The sequence below is a fragment of the Aulostomus chinensis genome, chromosome 22, assembly GCF_037954235.1.
Source record: "Aulostomus chinensis isolate RoL2024-O1b breed Wild chromosome 22, RoL_Achi_v1.0, whole genome shotgun sequence".
NCBI classification, from domain to species: Eukaryota; Metazoa; Chordata; class Actinopteri; order Syngnathiformes; family Aulostomidae; genus Aulostomus; species Aulostomus chinensis.
This window is the reverse complement of record NC_141341.1, coordinates 8889871-8907500: the sequence shown is the minus strand read 5'-3', so window position 1 is coordinate 8907500 and position 17630 is coordinate 8889871. Positions and strand designations below refer to the sequence as shown.

General features: G+C 40.5%; 1 protein-coding gene across 7 annotated transcripts in view; it reads left to right on the top strand.

The window, feature by feature from the left end:
- The window catches only part of ptk2aa (protein tyrosine kinase 2aa), a 50553-nt gene that overhangs the window by 16501 nt on the left and 16422 nt on the right, over positions 1–17630 (top strand). For 2 of the 7 annotated variants that reach the window (XM_086194357.1, XM_086194355.1), the window contains 11 exons: positions 2062–2116; positions 6941–7081; positions 7266–7343; positions 8024–8131; positions 8590–8707; positions 8971–9001; positions 10742–10777; positions 10870–10934; positions 13522–13539; positions 16075–16131; positions 16965–16985. In XM_086194357.1, coding sequence (XP_086050483.1) covers positions 2062–2116; positions 6941–7081; positions 7266–7343; positions 8024–8131; positions 8590–8707; positions 8971–9001; positions 10742–10777; positions 10870–10934; positions 13522–13539; positions 16075–16131; positions 16965–16985 — 728 coding nt within the window. Of the gene's footprint in view, positions 1–2061; positions 2117–6940; positions 7082–7265; positions 7344–8023; positions 8132–8589; positions 8708–8970; positions 9002–10741; positions 10778–10869; positions 10935–11246; positions 11334–13521; positions 13540–16074; positions 16132–16964; positions 16986–17630 lie in introns of all 7 variants that reach the window. The other 5 variants (XM_086194359.1, XM_086194361.1, XM_086194356.1 and 2 more) reach the window with 3 other exon arrangements.

Below are 17630 nucleotides of genomic sequence, written 5' to 3'. Positions count from 1 at the left end.
TCGAGGCTAAGGGGGAATAGATCAATAACTCTCAGTAACTTAATGTCTTTTTATTATTGTGGGTTTTTTTTGGGGGGGGGGGGGGGTCACCATGATTAGTTCGCCAGGTCAATTTGCCCCCCTCGCCCTAAAAGTCTAGATATTTGCATTTAGACTCCAGGTCTTTTAAGATTAAAAACTTAACATGATCTCACTCAGGTGGTCGAGTGGTTGGAGCGCATGTCACGTATGTAGTTGACTCCATTTCAAAATCCAACTGGAGGTCCTTTGCTGCATCACCCCCCCTTCTTTCCTGTCTTTCTACTATAAAATAAAGGTGTCTATGCCAAAATTAAAAAAAAAAAATGCATAAAATGTTTATTACTAAGTGAGTGCTTTGTGACACTTATAGTTTACCAGTGTTCCCAGCTTTTGTGCTCAGCTAATGTGCTGCTATCCATCGCTTCATAATTAGCAGGAAAAAAAGGAAAGGGAAAACAAAACAAAAAAAACAAACAAGCCCGAAATGTTGCATGTTACATTTTAAAGAAAGTTGTTACAAGTCCATTCTTAATTCATTTCTCAGAAAATGTGTTACTTGTGATTCTATGTAGTTTTTCACATTATGTAGCTCTCTCCTGGAAAATCTTAAATATCATAAGGACATTCTTGTTAACACAAAGTGCCTCTCAGATTTTTTATATATATGAATAGATATATTTGGGGAAGAATATACTGAATATATTTGACATTATGTATATATATATATATATTCATTTTGTTTTGTAATCCAATTCGCAGTACAGTAAAAATGGTCAGCTTGCATTTGGTTTTTTTCTACTGAAACAAACTACAGATTAGCTCGCTGGTTCTCCTTCTACCACATGTTGCATGTACTTGGCTGCAGGTCTTGTGGTTTGTGAGCAAATGCAGTTTTTAATCAGTGGGCCTTTGTCAGCGTTCCTTATTTGGCTTGCATCATCCTTAAACCCCCTTGTTTTTGTGTTTCCACCACATGAAAGACAGATTTTACTTTTGTTCTGCTGTTAGGATGACATGCAGCATGTGTGATGATGAAATTAGTTTCACTAATCAGGTTTTCCACCTAAAATCTAATGCTAATTGAATCAAGGACTGACTTTTGTTCTGTCTTTCCTACATTGCACAGAGCCAGATTTATACAGTCCATATCCAAGCTCATATCAGTGTTGGTCCAGGAATGACTAAAAGTTACCATTTTTCCTGACATCAGTCATTTCTATGAACAGCTGTTTTTTTGTCTTCACGATGAAGTCGTAGAGAATGTTATGTTGCCCTCAGGTCTAAATAAAACCTGGACATGTCCTTTCTGCAGTGCTGCGACATCTAAACGTACTGCTGCAGGAAAGGTGTTCCTATCTAAGAATCCCCTCAAGTGAGCCTCCATCAGCCTTTTCAAAATCTGCTTAGAATACTTGGATGAACATATGGTTTTAGACCTGTCAGTGACATGACTAACAATTAAGTTTTTCCAATTCAGAGACCACTTTTAAGGGGAGCCTTTGAAAGTGTTTAGTACTTTCGACTCATCTGACACCATCTGAGTTTCATCGTCATTCTGCTCACCACACACACTCAACAAAATTAGAGACTGAATCGTGTTTGATGTCTGAGGAAGAAAAAAATTCTGAAGAAAGGAGGGGATCGGCCTTTCTCTTCCGCTCTTTCCCTCCTCTTGGGTCTTTTCTCCATTGGTGTTTGAATCATTAGCTGTCTTCCTGTTTTAGCTCCGCACATCTTTCTTTGAAATCTGTGGTCTCCTCCCTTCATCTCTCCATCACTGTCTCTGTTTTCCTTCATCCCACTCGCTTAGGAAAAGATGAGTAGTGCTCTGGAGTCAGCACTTAGTCATAGCTCTCTGGCTCTGCTGCCTCTTTTCCTGCCTTCAGCTGCCTGTCTAGCCCAACTGTATCTCTTAGTAGCCGTTGTCTGTAATTTTGTAATAGAAGAAAAAAAAAGTGCTTGTCAGTTAACATTCCTCTGCGTAATTACTGCATTATAAACCCTCTCTCTCTCTCTTTTTCTCTCCCTCTCTCTATCCAGGAAAGATGTCGGTTTGAGGCGTTTTTTCCCCAAAGACCTGCTGGATTCAGTCAAGGTGAGAATGATGAGCTTTAATCATCCAGCGAGAGGTGGAGCTCATGCGCCACTCTACTAAAATCTTAACACTTTAGATTTTCCCTTCTGAAGTATTTATGGAAGAAATTGTTCACAAAGTTTATGGTCAAAACTGGACTCGTTGGGTATTTTTCAGTCGTCACTCAGCAGTCGTCACTTAGCAGCTGCTCTCATATTGGCCCGACTTCCCCCCCGAGCGGTGTTGTTGCTCAGTTACCAAAAGAAAGCAAAGTAGTTTTATAGGCAACACTCTTGAGTGAGACGAGTCTATGTGTTGTTTGATGTGTTGTCAGACCCCGTCTGGCCTGGCTGACGAAAACGAGTCCTGACCAACTAGACAGTTAAATTTAGCTGAATGATGTTAGAGAAGGAAGAGGAAAGCTCAGTATGAAGATAAGAGGGATTCCAGCTTGTATCATGTGGGATAAGTTGCAATGCTGTTAACTTTCAGAGAGATGATTGGGTAGAGAAAGATAAAAACAGCGGCAGATCCCATTCTGTTGCATATTTAAGACCGAAACTTGTTTTTCAGTTCACTGTAATGTAGTGGAAGACCACACAAGATGAATGATTAATGACAATTAATGATGATATACCAAAGATTACAAAGTGACTTTGACTCTTTTTCATGCACATACAGACAAACCTTCAAGTACACATAAACATATCAATACACCGTCATTCAATTTCAATTAAAAATCTGAGTAAGGGTCAAATGAATGTCAGCATGTTTGCCCGGCTGCTTTAATTCCACACGTCTTTCACCTCAGCTGGGAGCATTGTCTCGTGTTTGTTGATCGTCATTGAGATTCAGCTGGAGTGGCCATCCTGCCGATTGCAAGTGAAAGATAACAAATGGTTTCTACTGTTATTTTGTTTGCAGAACACTGATGAATAGACAAAGTGTTTGAATGCAAAATGTTTACAGTGTTTTAAATGTGAATTCTATTATTCTTATTCTTATTACTATGAAATGTGTTGAACCTTGCATTAATTGTTTTATTTATGTTTGGAAGTCCATTTGTAGTTTGAAGGGCTGCATTTCTACGTTTTGGCTGGGTGCGCTCACTTAATGAACAGCGTCTGTGTCAGTGATAAGTCTACGGCACGTGTTCGTGGGGAAGGTCGTATTGTGTGTGTGTGTGTGTGTGTGTGTGTGTGTGTGTGTGTGTGTGTGTGTGTTAAAGAAAGGCCCAGTGACCCAAAAGGTCTCCATGTCAGGAGGCGGGCAGACAGATGCTCTGCAAAGGGAGAGGAACTGTTTGTGTGTGACCCTAGGGTCATGTTTAAACCCACTTTCTCTTTCCAACAATGAGGAGGGAGGGGGAGGTGCCAGCGAGTGTTTCATTGTGGGGGTCCCCCGTCTGCCAATCAAACCCTGCTCAACACCCTCACTTCAGCTGCTCCTCTCCTCTCCTCTCCTCTCCTCTCCTCTCCTCTCCTCTCCTCTCCTCTCCTCTCCTTTCCTCTCCTCTCCCTCTTCCTCTCCCTCTCCTGAAGATGTCTAGAATATTCGTATTTTTGAAAACTCTGACAGGCGATAAATTTTAAAGTGCCATAACAACATGAAGTTTATTTGAGAATGAAAATCATGAATATTGCTAAATAATTAAAGATAAAAGTTAGCTGTGTGTGCCCTTTGTATCTGTGTGCGTGCGTGCGTGCGTGTGTGTGTGTGTGTGTGTGTGTGTGTGTGTGTGTGTGTCAGTGACAGAGAAAGAGAGCACAGCTGTCATTTACGCTTTGGTGAAAGAGACCGGTAGTCATTTAATGGGATTATTCTGTCTCAATGGACTCTACTGCACTTCTCTCTCTTTATCACAAACACACACACACACACACACACACCAGATGGTTGTGGCAGTAAACAGTGACTGATGTTAGCAGTGGTCAAAGCTGTATGTAGAGCAGCGTCGCAGACTGGCCAGGAGGTTTAGTGAAACTGACCCATGTCGGCTCTGGAGATCAAAGTTTCATGAAGCGGCGGCGGCGTGATTTGAAGAGCTTGTTCTCTTGTTAGCTTCACAACATGCTGGAGGATTGGGACCATATATTTAAATAAAATACACACAGGAAAAAATATTAAGATGCAAAAAAACCCCAGACACATTGCATTACTTTATATTTAATATTGAACTGGCAAACTTTGGAATTTAGACAGGGGATACAGGATATTATTTGCACACCATCAGTATTGGCAAGTATCGGTTAATTTTTAGATGTATTATTATCAGCCTGATTGTTGATTTTTATGTCATTAATTAAAAAAAAAACTTTTTTTAAATTCACAAAGTTTACATGCGTTTTTTTAACAAATAATATTGACATTGAGAGATATCAGCTATCAGGTAAATCAGTTATAAAGATCTCTGCAAATATATAATATTTTCCATCCCCAAATGAGACCAAAGAGGAATTGAATATTGTTATAAATCTGAATAATAACTCGTGTATAAATAGGAAGCTAGAGCTGACACATTAGAAGTCCAACCAGTGAGCGGTAGCCCATGAAAAGATGATTTTCTTTTAATTATTAAAACAAGTTATGATTTCTAGACAACACGGGTTAAAACAAAAATCAAGATTCTACAATGTAAACAAGAACAAAATGTCAGAAAAATAAGAGATGAGAAAGTGGAAACTGATTTGTCCTTTCTGTGATCCTTATTGTGATTTTTAATGAAACTCAACTCAATCGGGGAACTCCATCATTTACTCTCATCACAGGAAGATGTTGGTCCGATAAACTGCCTCAGGTGACGTCATTAGGACCTGAAAAAATACAAGGTGGAAGATGAAAAACATCTCTCTCTCTCTCTCCCTTGATTTGTACTTGGATACTGTCACAGGAGTATAATGGGAAGGTTCTTTCACCGATGCTTGCATTCTTTCAGGAGAACACAGCACATAGAAGTGCATCACTGCTGTAAAGTTACTCTGCACTTTCACGTGATGTTTTGCAAAAAAGTTATTTTATTTTGTTTGTCCAGCTAAAACTGGATTTTTAAAGTAACACAATCTAACTTTGGAGTATTCTGCAAAAAAAGCAGCCAAAATATTTCCAAAGTACTTCATGGACACTGCAGACCACTATAAAGGAAATGCTGGCACCCACAGCTTAGTGTCAGTGCTGCAACTGGTCTTTGACATAAATGGTCAGCCTGTTGCCGTAGTAACGGTCAGCTTGGTGATTGGAGCAGCGCTTCCTCTCAGGAAGGGTGGACACTTTGGACTTCTTTGTGGTTATACGTGTGTTTGTGAGTTAGAGTGGAGGAATTCTAGGAATTAAAACAGTGATCCTATCAAGCTCACCGAGAAAACACACACACACACACACACACACACACACACACACAAGGGCATTGTGAGGCCTCCCACAGGCTTAATGAGTAGACAGCTGGCAGAGTGGAGCTCTGTAATGTTGGCATAGTGCATGAATATTCATGCGTTTATTCTAAACACATTATAGATCAAGAGAGTGGATAAAATAAAAACAATTAAGGCTTAATAATCATCACCTGATAGACGCTCATCCTCTCATGATATGGTACTCAGGAGACCCAGCTGAGATCAGCTCATGGCTTGTGTCCAAGTTACATTTATAGTTTCTAAATCAATGTGATTGATTTTGTTTTGGCTGTAATTGCGATGGTTCATCTGCCTGTTTATGAACTCCATCAAAGAAATGATGAATGAAGTATACGTCCTCTTAAATGAACCTTGGTGAGGGGGTGCTAAGAAAGTTAGCATGAACCCATTGTATTTTTAGGCCGATCCTTTTAACATGTTATTTATTTCATGCACTGTACCAGTCCACTGTGAATCTGTGCATGTTGTTTTAAGCCTGTCTTAAATCTGCTAAATCTCTTTTAATCTTTAGTTTAATCTATAGATGGGGAGCTATTTATAGTTCAGGATTGTCTGTACAGCATGAGTGCCCATGTGAATGCCTATTTTCACATTATGGAGGTTTGTCATGGATTTTGTAAATAGCAAACAAATGTTAAGTTAAGTGTTCATGTGCTTCAGAGAATGAGGGGTCTTGAAAATTTGTTGTGGAAATGTATTCGTAAAAATGTTTAGGAACCCTTTACTTCACTATATTCTATTCATACTACTTATGTGTGGATTATTCTGTCTCCTACAATATATTTAAAATGTGTAACGTCACACTTCTGACCCCAGCTGTTAGACTGCACCAGATAAAAGGGAAAGGATCAAAAAGGCCATTTGTCAGGGTGAATTCCTGGCACTTTAATCTTCATGGAAGTTGTGGCGGTGTCAGATTTACATCAGCTAGAGAGGATTATATATGACATGGTATATCTGTGTGTGTGTGTGTGTGTGTGTGTGTGTGTGTGTGTTAGGCATCTTTATGTGTTAAGTGATGAAGTATAGAGGGGATTTTAAATGGCAGAATAATGTTCCTAGATGGATTTCTTTATGTCAGCTTCCCATCCGTGTACTTGGAGGTGATGTAACCATGTACTTGTAAAGCCAGCAGGGCAACACAACTATTTCTCTGAAAAATCCCTTTCTAAGTCACACAAGAGATGAATGGGTTAATGTCTAATTGAATGGTAAATGACTCTTTAAATGTGTCTGTTACCTTATTGATCTGTACTGACTGTTTCGCTGAAATTAAGTGGGGAGGTCAGTTTGAATGGAACCAGAGTCAATCAATGTCTTCCTCCCTTCATGTGTCTGTCAATCCGCTCCCACACACACATCGGATTTTCTGCACCTGAAGGATACCGTTAAATGCGTGTGGGATATTCATGTTGGCTCTGCCTCTTTTGCTCAGGCTAAAACCCTCCGCAAGTTGATTCAGCAGACGTTTAAGCAGGTAGCCAACCTCGACGATGAGCAGTGCATCCTGAAGTTCTTGGAGATACTTGCACCAATTTACCGCTACGACAAGGAGTGCTTCAAATGTGCCCTTGGGGTAGGTTGCTTCCACTCTGCCGTGTTCTCCTGCCGCACTCTGAGAGTTCTGGTTAGTTGTGTTAGGTCGACCCCTTCTGGTGGTATCAAGTCCTACATGTACATGTAGGATCTTTTTCCACTTCTGCTTTGCGCCACAAGCAGCTTCTTCATGCACTCACTTTTTTTTTTTTTTTTTTTAACAGTCCAGCTGGGTGATCCAGGTGGAGCTTGCTATCGGGCCGGAGGAAGGAATCAGCTACCTGACGGACAAGGGATCCACAGTGAGTTCCTTTTAAGAGCAAATCATTCATCGCCACCAGTGTTAGCACAGTTTTAATCAGAGTAATTGATATTTTAACCAGGTGCTGCTGTTACAGTTGTGTTTGGCCAACTTAGAAATAGAAATGCTCAGAAAAAACAATGGAATTTTTGTGAAAAGCCTCTTAAAACCTGAGGGTTTTGTGAAATATAATAGAACTGTCAATGTCCACTGAAGTCTTCATTTCTCAACCTCTGTAGCAGGACTGCATGATTTTGGAAACGTGGTAGCCAGGGCATCACACAGTACTCCAATATCGAATTCAAAATGATATTTTGACGCAATTAGCCTTTAAAAACTATTGTAGCCTCTTGAGATTTCAAAATTGCGTAGGTCCATTTTGGAATTTCAGTGAAATCTAAATTATTGTGCAGCCGTATGCTTCAGCTGATTGAACTTTTGACTTGCATGTAAAATGACTTTCCTTTGTCCTCATATTCTTTGAATATTTTTAGAAAATCAATAAATGACACCTAAAAATGACATGGACATTGCTTTCAGTCTCGAAGGGAGAAGCATGCAAATGTTGCCTACATCCCTTGTAATGCGACAGGTCTATAAAAGTTAGGCCCGCAGATACATGTGTTGTTTTGAGTCGATAATTTTTAGTAGAATTAACGTGTTTTCTTTCTCTGCCCGCAGCCTACTCATCTAGCTAACTTTACCCAAGTCCAGTCTATCCAGTACTCTTCTATGGAGGAGAAAGACAGAAAAGGCATGCTGCAGCTAAACGTAGCAGGAGCTGCTGAGGTACTGCCACCCTGTTTGACCCTCTGTGTATTTAGATTTGGTGCCAAACAGATTTGTTGTTTCATTTAAAAAAAACAAATGAGACAAATACAAGGCATACACTCTTACTGTGTTATCACTGATGTGTATCAGGGAATCAGTATCTGTTGTCAAGCACAGCTCTTGAGTGTGTAAGTGTGTGACTGATTACCTAATGGCTCTCCATGAATAGACTTCTCATATTGGTTCTGCTCACAGAGGAACACCCACTGTCTTATGAGTGGGGTTTCTGTTTTACTGGCTTTAAATAGGGTTGGATTTATTTACTCAGACACACATACAAGTACTAGGAGAGTGTTCTTGAGACGTGAGAGGCAGCTGTAAACCCCCACTGTGCTGTTATGTGTCAGGGTATGTCTCTTTGGATATAGTGGCTCTTTGTGACAGGCGTGTGTGTGTGTGTGTCCTCATGTGTGTAGCCTCTCACAGTCACGACCGCATCGCTGACCATGGCAGAGAACTTGGCTGACTTGATTGATGGTTACTGTCGGCTCATCACCATGGAAACCCACTCCTTCATTGTGCGAGCACAGAAAGGTACAGTTCCCCACTTTCTATTCAGTGCTTTGGAACCCTGCAAAAAATTTTTTTTACGTTGAACAGAAGATTACCTGACCAGGTAATCATAGATAATGTGAGGACTGACTCTACCGTGGCACCGTGGAGGAGCATCCTGAGTTTATTACACCCTCTGAACCAGTTAAATTTCCTTTATTCATCACACGGGCATTCAGACTTCTTTTTATAGTTTGGAGTTGTTTTATAGACTGTCATCAACAATGTGTGTTTCTGTCCTCTAGAGGGAGAGAGAGCGCTGCCCTCTTTACCAAAGTAAGTTCTTCTCTGTCTTTCATTGTAAATAACATGAGGTGATTAACCTGAAGACTTCACAGTTAACAGGCAAATCACACATGATGTAACAGTATCACAGTTTCGAATACAACAGTATAATGTCATTAATGACACATTAACGGCCCATTCGTGGTCATGTGTGTTCTGGTGCTTCGGCCTCGAATGACTGAGGTCAGTCCTCCTGTCATTGACATCAGACATTTGTGTCTCCAAGGTTTTCATTCATCTATGTTTAGTCATAATTGCTTTCCTGAGAAGATGTTTTAGTGAGAAATACAATACAAATGTGCCTCTGGACCAGAGGAACCATTTCCTAGTTCCTGGAACTGATGGGGAAAGTACCAAGATTTTAGTGTATCTGTACTTCAGGTACTGGTAACCATTTCATTCCAGAAACTTTGTTTTGTGGAACCGTTTTAGCTCCAACCTCAGGGTGGGTACAGTACTTTCCCATCACAACAGGAACTCACAGTGACATAAGTGTTCGTTGACTGGTCAAAGACAAGCCGACACAGTACCAGTAACTGCAGTTTGTAAAAACAGCAGCTCACTCGTAAACACCAGCGTCGTGAGGAGAAAACTACCTACACCTACTGTCGGCTTACGTCACCTGAGTGTATCTACTGGCGATGTGAATACAAACAGAAAAAAGGCCCCAGAGGTAAAGCAGTTCTCGGGGCAGCTCTCAGGTGCCTCGTTCCTATAACTGAGTTCCTGCTTGGTCTGAAAGTGTCTGGTCCGGTCGACCCTCAGTCCAACATTAGAGCATGGAACAGTGACGCTGCCCAGAGGCTTTTTCATTCGCTAGCAAACCAGTCGCACTGACCTCCTTTGGATTCAAGCGTATCCAAAGTGCAGCTCATGACAAACCATAATGAAAAATATTCGTGTCAATATTAGTGTCATTGATATAAATTAAGATTTCAATGTGGCTGTTTTTTTTTGCTTTTATGCGAAAAAAAAATAGTTCCGCAAATATAACGTTAATAGATAGTTTCCGCCTGCGAGCTCTAAAAGGTAGTGTTATTTTGAACTTCTCTTTCTTTCATCTGATGTTAGAATTTGCGTATTCCCCTGCAGTTGGTATTTAACCTTTTTTAACAGATTATATGGACCCAATAGAGGATCAACTAAAAAAGAGTTCTGCCCTGTTTTTTTTTCTGGAGTATGAATGGACTGGACAGTTGGCTGGTGCTTTACACATCATAACCTTCAAGGGAAATGACGGTACTTCCCATGAAGCACGGAATTCACTGTGTTTGTGTATTTGACTGCAGCAGCCGTGTGCTTCTCTGTGTGTGGTCAAACCTTACCTTCACTAGTTTAAATATTTTTTCCTACTTTTTTGTAATTTCAACTCAAATCTCTCTCTGTCTGTCTGTCTCTCTCTCTCTCTGTCTGTCTTTCTCTCTCTCTCTCTTTCTCTCTCTCCTTCCTTCTCTCGATTGCTGGTCAAATAAGGAGATAAGTTTAGGAGCCAAATATTTTCCACTTGGGGTTTTCAAACACTTGTGTAGTCTCCTCCTCTTTCTCCTGGTCTCTCACTCAGAGTCTCTCTTCCCCTCACTGTGTCTCTTTTCTCTCTCTGCCTGTTGTAGCCTGTGTTGTGGAGATAGTTGTAGAGCTCAGCTGACTCTGAGAGAAAGAGAGACACCGCAAGAAATGCAGAGAGATAATTAAAACATTGAGGGTTTGTCTAAATTGTCTCTTCTTCTACAGACCTCTGAAGAACAGATTCCAAGTCTCTGGCTTGATGTATGTTAAAGAGGCTTAGATGTATATTTCATTTTGTGGTGTAATGTTTGACTAACGTGCGATATGTTTCCATTTCCTCCCCTCTCATCTAGACTGTCTAATAATGAGAAAAAGTTAGAGGCAGTCAGGAGTGGAGTGAGAGCTATCTCTGTTTCAGGTAAGATGAAAATCCTGCACTCATTCATTGACTGGTTTGGTGGAGAGATAAGCACAGTCTCTGATAGCGTCCTCAGCTCCAACTCTTCCCATTTCCGCTGACATCTGTTTTTTCCATCACTCATGTTTTCTGCCTGTCTTGTCATCTCTTATTCATTTTCCCTCTGTTGGTACGCCCCCTCCTCACTCTCTCTCCTGCTTACTTTTGTTTACTCCCGGTCTCTTTTTCTACTCACTCCCATTCACTCTGTTTTCTGTCTATCTCTCTTTCTCTCACCCACTCTTGTTGTTTTTCCTGCCTGATTGGCTACAGACCTAGTGACTCCGACACCTCCTAAGCCAACCAAGGCGCGACGTTTCCTCCTCCCTTTTGTCTTCTGTTCAGATTCGCCACCCAATGGTATCTTTGGTTCTTTATTTAGGCAGTTTGGAAGAGGGGCACTCAATTGTGATGTAGGAGGTTCTCTAATTTAGACAATCATTTTCATAGGTTAATGCTTCTTTGCAAGAACACAAAGCAAAAAGATAAAGCAAAATAGTCGTACGATTTGAAAGAAGATCAGTGTGAACTGTGAATGAGCTTTTGTGCTTTTTAACTCCTCATTGGTGGTGAAAAAGATTATTTTATTGGCACTAATTTTGGAAATAAAAATGTTTTTGTCCGTTAAGGATCTCTGCATCACAGTCTATCTAAATTTTAAAGGTTCCCTCTTCAAAACTGCCTTTTTTCTCTCACTGCTTGATTGATTGTACTAATTCAGGCTTAAGCACGATTCCTCCAGTGTTGCTGCAAATAACAGCTTGTACTCTCCAGAAGAGACCAGTATTTTTGGATGATACTGTCTGAGAGTTATAAGAGTCTTGGATGATGATAACAGTTTGCTTTTTTTTATTAAATTTTTTTTAAACATATTTAAATGATGTGGCCTGCCCCAACGCAAACAGCAAAAATGGTACTCTCATGTCTCGGCTGAGCACATGCCTCGCTGTTGAGGTCACAGTTCGGTTATTTTAATCGTCTTTTTCACCGTTTTATGTCAGTTAAATTGAAGAGGCAGAGCTCAATTCACTTGGCGTGGTGGCCAAGTGGTTAGAGAGATTGTTTTTTACAAAGATGATCTGTGTTTAATCTCCATGTATCTGCTCCGTTCAAGTGTCCTCGGGCAAGTGTCCATTAGTGGCTTCCACAGCCGCCATCAGTGGCAGGAATTAAGTCATGAATCTGGACAGAAACCGGTTTGTTGTTGACATTTGAACAAACCATCCAAACTTTTTTTTTTTTTTTTTTGCTGGCTCTAAATGTGACACGCAAGCATAGTTAGTGCTCATCCAACTTGTAGAGTTTTATATTTTTTGCTTAAAGTCACTGACTTAGAAGATCCGTGGTCATGTTAGAACTTAGCCCTGCAGTTTCTTTAATGTTCTAACAGTTGTGAAACAGGAAAATAAACCAATCAAATCTAAATGTAATTTTTCAGTTAGTTTGTGAGCTTAAATGTTCCAATAAGCCTCTTTACTCTTTAGGGAAAAGGTCACTGCATCTCATTGAATGTCAGGTAGACAGGGTCAAGGTTGCCAGTGTCAGGTACGGCTCAGCCCTGAGTCCGACCAAGTTCATGCAAGATAAAACTCTACATGAACAGTCACAGCACACTCACAGGTCAGTGATCGTCTGACATTTTTATTTATTTTTTTCACACAAGAACACAAAAGTACCATGTGAAGTGGGCTTGTCGAGCTGATGTGTATGAGCCTGCCTGAACATACATTTTTGTCAAGAGTACAAGCTCTTGTTTACTGTCAGGTTCTGTCTGGCTCAGGTCAGAGTATCCCCACTCGATTGCAAGGACGGTCCAAGTGGAGTTTCTCTGTGAAACAGTAGCGCTCTTCCTGGTTCATTTATGGAGTTTTAATAAATCATTTACAGTAACACAATCACGTCTGTCTGGTTGCAGTGGTGTAGTGAGAACAGTGCTTGAAACCGGGAAGTTGCCCTCAAAATGAACCCTCATTTGAAGCTGCAATGAAGCAGAAGAAGTGTGGAGTTTCCAACTCTGCGGGTTGCTTCATATTCACCACTGGAGTTTGCATGTTCAACTCAGCTGCATCCCCTGCTGCTAACGCTAACTGCTTGACACATACTGCTCCTCACACAGACGTACCAGAGTCTAAACACTTCTTATCTTGTATGTTTCCACTGTTTCTTGCACTTGTTCATTTTACCTGTGTGCGTGTGTGCGTGCGCGCGCACAGCCTTAACAGAGATTCCTTGTTGTGTTTCTTCTGGATGTATTTTGGATCTTAACTAACTGCCTGCTGAGTGTTTGGATTTGCAGATCCTGCAACATCATGCTGTTTCAAGGCTCTCCATGCTCTAACCTTTCTCTCTCTCTTTCTCTGTCTGTCTCTCTCTCTCTCTCTCTCTCTCTCTCTCTCTCTCTCACACCTCTGCCTCTTGCTTTCTCTCTCCCACTGTCTGTCTGTCTCTCTCTCTCTCTCTCTTTCTCTCTCTCTTTTTGCGTTTCTCCGTTATGTCCCTCCTCCTCCTCTGCCGTACCGTTTCCTGCATGCTCTCCTGGACCCTGCAGAAGATCTTAGTGGGGATGGTAAAGTTATGCTGTTGTTTTGTTTATCAGTCTTTCGGCTGCTTCTTTCTCGTGTCCACCAATGTGGTGCAGTGTGTGTGGGTGAATGGTTATGCATGCGTTCTTCCTTCTTTAACTCTTGAACTACACAATATATATATATATATATATATATATATATATATAATATAATATAGAGTATGATGTATGTGTGTCTTGTACACATCTAGCTTGACTGAAATAGTTTAGAATGTTCTAAATGCAATGATTATTTAGCTGAATGTGTTGTTTCTCATGTTTCAGTGATTGGAAACATGATAAGTCTGTTAGCAGCCACAGAAGCTTTCTATTTTACAAACGTATTTTAAGCTGTTTGTGTCTGTGGCGAATTACCACTGAATTTGAAATATGTGTTGCTTTTAACAACAAGAACAACACTAAAACGTGAATTTAGTGGTATTTCTCTTTAAGGGAACTACTCCAAACTTTTCTCTCTACACACACACACACACACACACACACACACACACACACACACACACACACACACACACACACACACGTAGACTCATATATTCATGCACACTCATGCAGACACACAGTAGAGTAGGGAGAGGTTTGCTGGATTCAAGAGAGGGTGCATTCCTTGCTATAATGGGCAAACTAGATCTCACTCACACACACTCACATCCACATTTTCCCTCCACTGAGAGTAGAAAAGCGACAAGCTCAACCAGTCAAACTTAGAAAGAGTTGAAACTTGAGAATAAATCCAAAACCACATGGGAGCGATACAAACATGGAACCTCACAGCTTACAAACATCTGTTTAAAAAAAGATTGAAAACTGAACTCTTTGAAGGAACCAGCAGATTTAATGGGAAAGAAAACTTTGTTTTGTTTGAAACCCACTGGATGCTTTTTATCATGATGAGTCTTAAAATATAATTCATAAAACAGTTAGACTGCTTTCCTGTTGCTGTTTTATCAAATAAACTTCAGTCAATAATAAAAAAAGAAAACTCTTGTTGAAATGCATGCTGTTTATTATCAGTTCGTCCAATTAAACACATTTTAGCAGCAGTGACACACGCAGCGCTGTAAGTTTTATTCCAGTTCATATGAAGATATTTTTAAAGGCTTCTCTCCCCTCTTAGAATCCCTGTAAACTATAAATGATGGGCAGCAATGATATCAGAAAAGGCTGTGACTTTTTGAAGTGTTTCACATGACAAGTAACAAGAAAAATGATAAAACCTTGGAGCTTTAAGAGCTCGAAGGACGCTGGAAGGTGGATTTTGCAAGACAACCTGAAGAACATCTGCAAATAAGCATCTTTATCATTATCTTAAACGATTCTTTTCACTACCTATATGATAGCTTATGAAATGCCCTCTCCAGCCTGCTGCCACACTATTAGCCACTAAACTAGCGGCTTTCACTCGCGTACTCCTCATGTCAGCTTTGCAAAGTTTCTTGAATAAAGCATGCTTTAGAAATGGATTTCTATGGAAGCCGAGAACAGCCGGGATTGTTATAACGATTTTAATACTGTTGATAGTTGCGTTATGTCAAAATAACTAAATAACCTGTTGTCAAATGTATTCTTCGCATGACAGGTTACATTTTCTTGAGAATACAACTTTGTTTTCTTAAGATAATGACAAAGATAGATGCCGATATCACAGATAAAACAGATTAGTTATATTAAGATGATATGATAATAAACTTGTGACCTCAAGGTAACCTGGATTCTGTAGCTGTCTGATAAATCTTGGAACTTTAGTTCACACAGCTCCTGATGAATCCAGAACAGAGCCGTGAGGGCAGCGTTCAGGACAGCAGATGTTTGACTTGCTGCTAACAGCTGACTCTGCACACTGATTTTATTTTAAACGCCGCCATCTGGTTAGGATAGACTCAGTCCATCCTTCCCTCTCCTTTTCCTGTTGGCTCTCTTCTCTCTGCCTCTCTCTGCCTATCTGTCTTATTCGGCACAGATTTAATCCTAAATGCTACCATCTGTTTCTACTCTTCCTCAGGTTCTGTTTTATTCTCTCTCTCCGCTCTTATCTTTTTGACTGGCTCCTCTTTCCTGCTCTCTTATTGTCTACTTGAACTCACTCTGTCTGCCCTCTTCCTCTTATTTTTTCTTTCCTTCCACCCCTCCGCTGCCACAGTGACTCCCTGAAAACCAGCTGCTCTCAAACAGACAGATATGCACATATCATGCTCAGCTGACTCTCCAAGCCTAGTGTGTGTGTGTGTGTGTGTGTGTGTGTGTGTGTGTGTGTGTGTGTGTGTGTGTGTGTGTGTGAGAGAGAGAGAGAGAGAGAGAAAGGGGTGAGAGGGAATGAGCGGAGCTGCATGGGGTTTGCTTTCCACAGGAGTTATTGAAACAGTGAGGTGTTAGCATTAGCAACATGCTATCGTAGCCGCATGGTAAACAGATCAGTGTTCGTTCTGTTCGTTACGTCTTTGCATGTTTATTGTTTTATGTTGTTTTTAGCATTCTTGTGATGTCAGAGATTTAATTACTGTGTATCTAATTTTGCAGAGACGGATGACTATGCTGAGATAGTTGATGAAGAGGACACGTACACCATGCCCTCCAGTAAGTCACTCACTTAAATTTCACTTTCAACTTCAATACACTGTCAGCTTATATTTTGCTGGTAAATGAGAACAAAGTAACCGTGTCCTGAATTCTTTCGCTGTCAAACAAAGATCTTCTGCTGTCTAGTCAGCTGTGTGTGGTGTGAGTATTTTTCAAGAAACACACTCACACAGGGAAGCTCTACGGAGCAGCATGAAACTTTTATCTTGTGAGGTAGTGGCTAATGAAAGACAGGCCAGTTTAACTCTCTTGTATAAACAGCAGCTGGAGGTCAGAGACTCATCAGCTCGTCCTAAACACCTCCAGTTGGTTAGCGACACGATACATCTGCCGTATCCATTCACAAGCCTGAACTGTCCCGAGTGGCTTCAGGCCAGTGTGTCAATAGTTTTAAGGTGGATGTTTTGGCTGGTGCAGAGCATGTTTCTGATTGCGTGGCCAACTTTGAAAATGTTCTTCTCTCCTCCCTCAGTCTTTTTCTATCTTCTCTGTGTTCTGCTGTTATTCTTCTTTTTCGCTGGATTTTTTTTTTTTGGTCTCCTTCTATCCTCTTTCGGTAACTTCCTCTTAACAGACTTTATGTAAACTTCTGACATATTTTCCTACGCTGTGTCTGAGTTTGTATGACTGTTCGTGTCATGCTGGCTGCTGTATGTATAAATATGTACATGTATGAAATATGTAAACTGAGTGTATTCAGGTCAAGGGGGGGCAAAAAGCTGTGTCTGAATGTGTGTGTTTTCTGAGCTATTTTCAATCTTAAAGCAGCCGTCTGGCTCTCTGCCTCTTTTCATCTTTCTTTCTTCCTCTTTTCCCCACCGCCACCGCAGTGAGCTATGGAATAGTTGAAGGTAAAACTCCCCGTCTCTCTCATCCTGACAATCTGAAATGCCTTGACATTTTACAGTTTTGTTGGTATTTTTCTTTGCTGGACACCTGATTAAATTATATGGGGAAGCTTCTTACATTTATGCTATCCTTTTTTTTTTATTGAAATGAATGAATGTGGCTCAGTCATTCATCATTAGTACCTGGCAAAGAATATGGGTATCCTATAGGCATTTATGTGAACTTTTGGAGCTCAGTATTTGGTAGAATGTTATTAATTTTGTCTAAGGTTAGAATTGAAGAAGAGAGCCAATCAGAAGACGATGTAGGATCAGATGAATCTGACTTCAGGAGTTTTATTAACCTCATGGCAGGGCTGGACGATCCGGCCGTACGTTTCTCATAATTCAGTGCCCTTCAGGTTTGGTTGTAGTTTAGGTTTTTTGTTGCAATCAGTTGAACACTGACATTATTGTACCTCTCTTTACAAGGTTCATGACCTATTGAACAAGTCAGAAATATTGTATGCACACATCTCCAAGTTTAAATGTCAAAGGATGTCAGTTGCAAACACAACCAGGTTCATTCAAATTCATCGGACATACCTGACATAAAAAGGTTACTCTGGAATAGCAGATTATTACCATCCTCTAAACTTTCAGCAACGT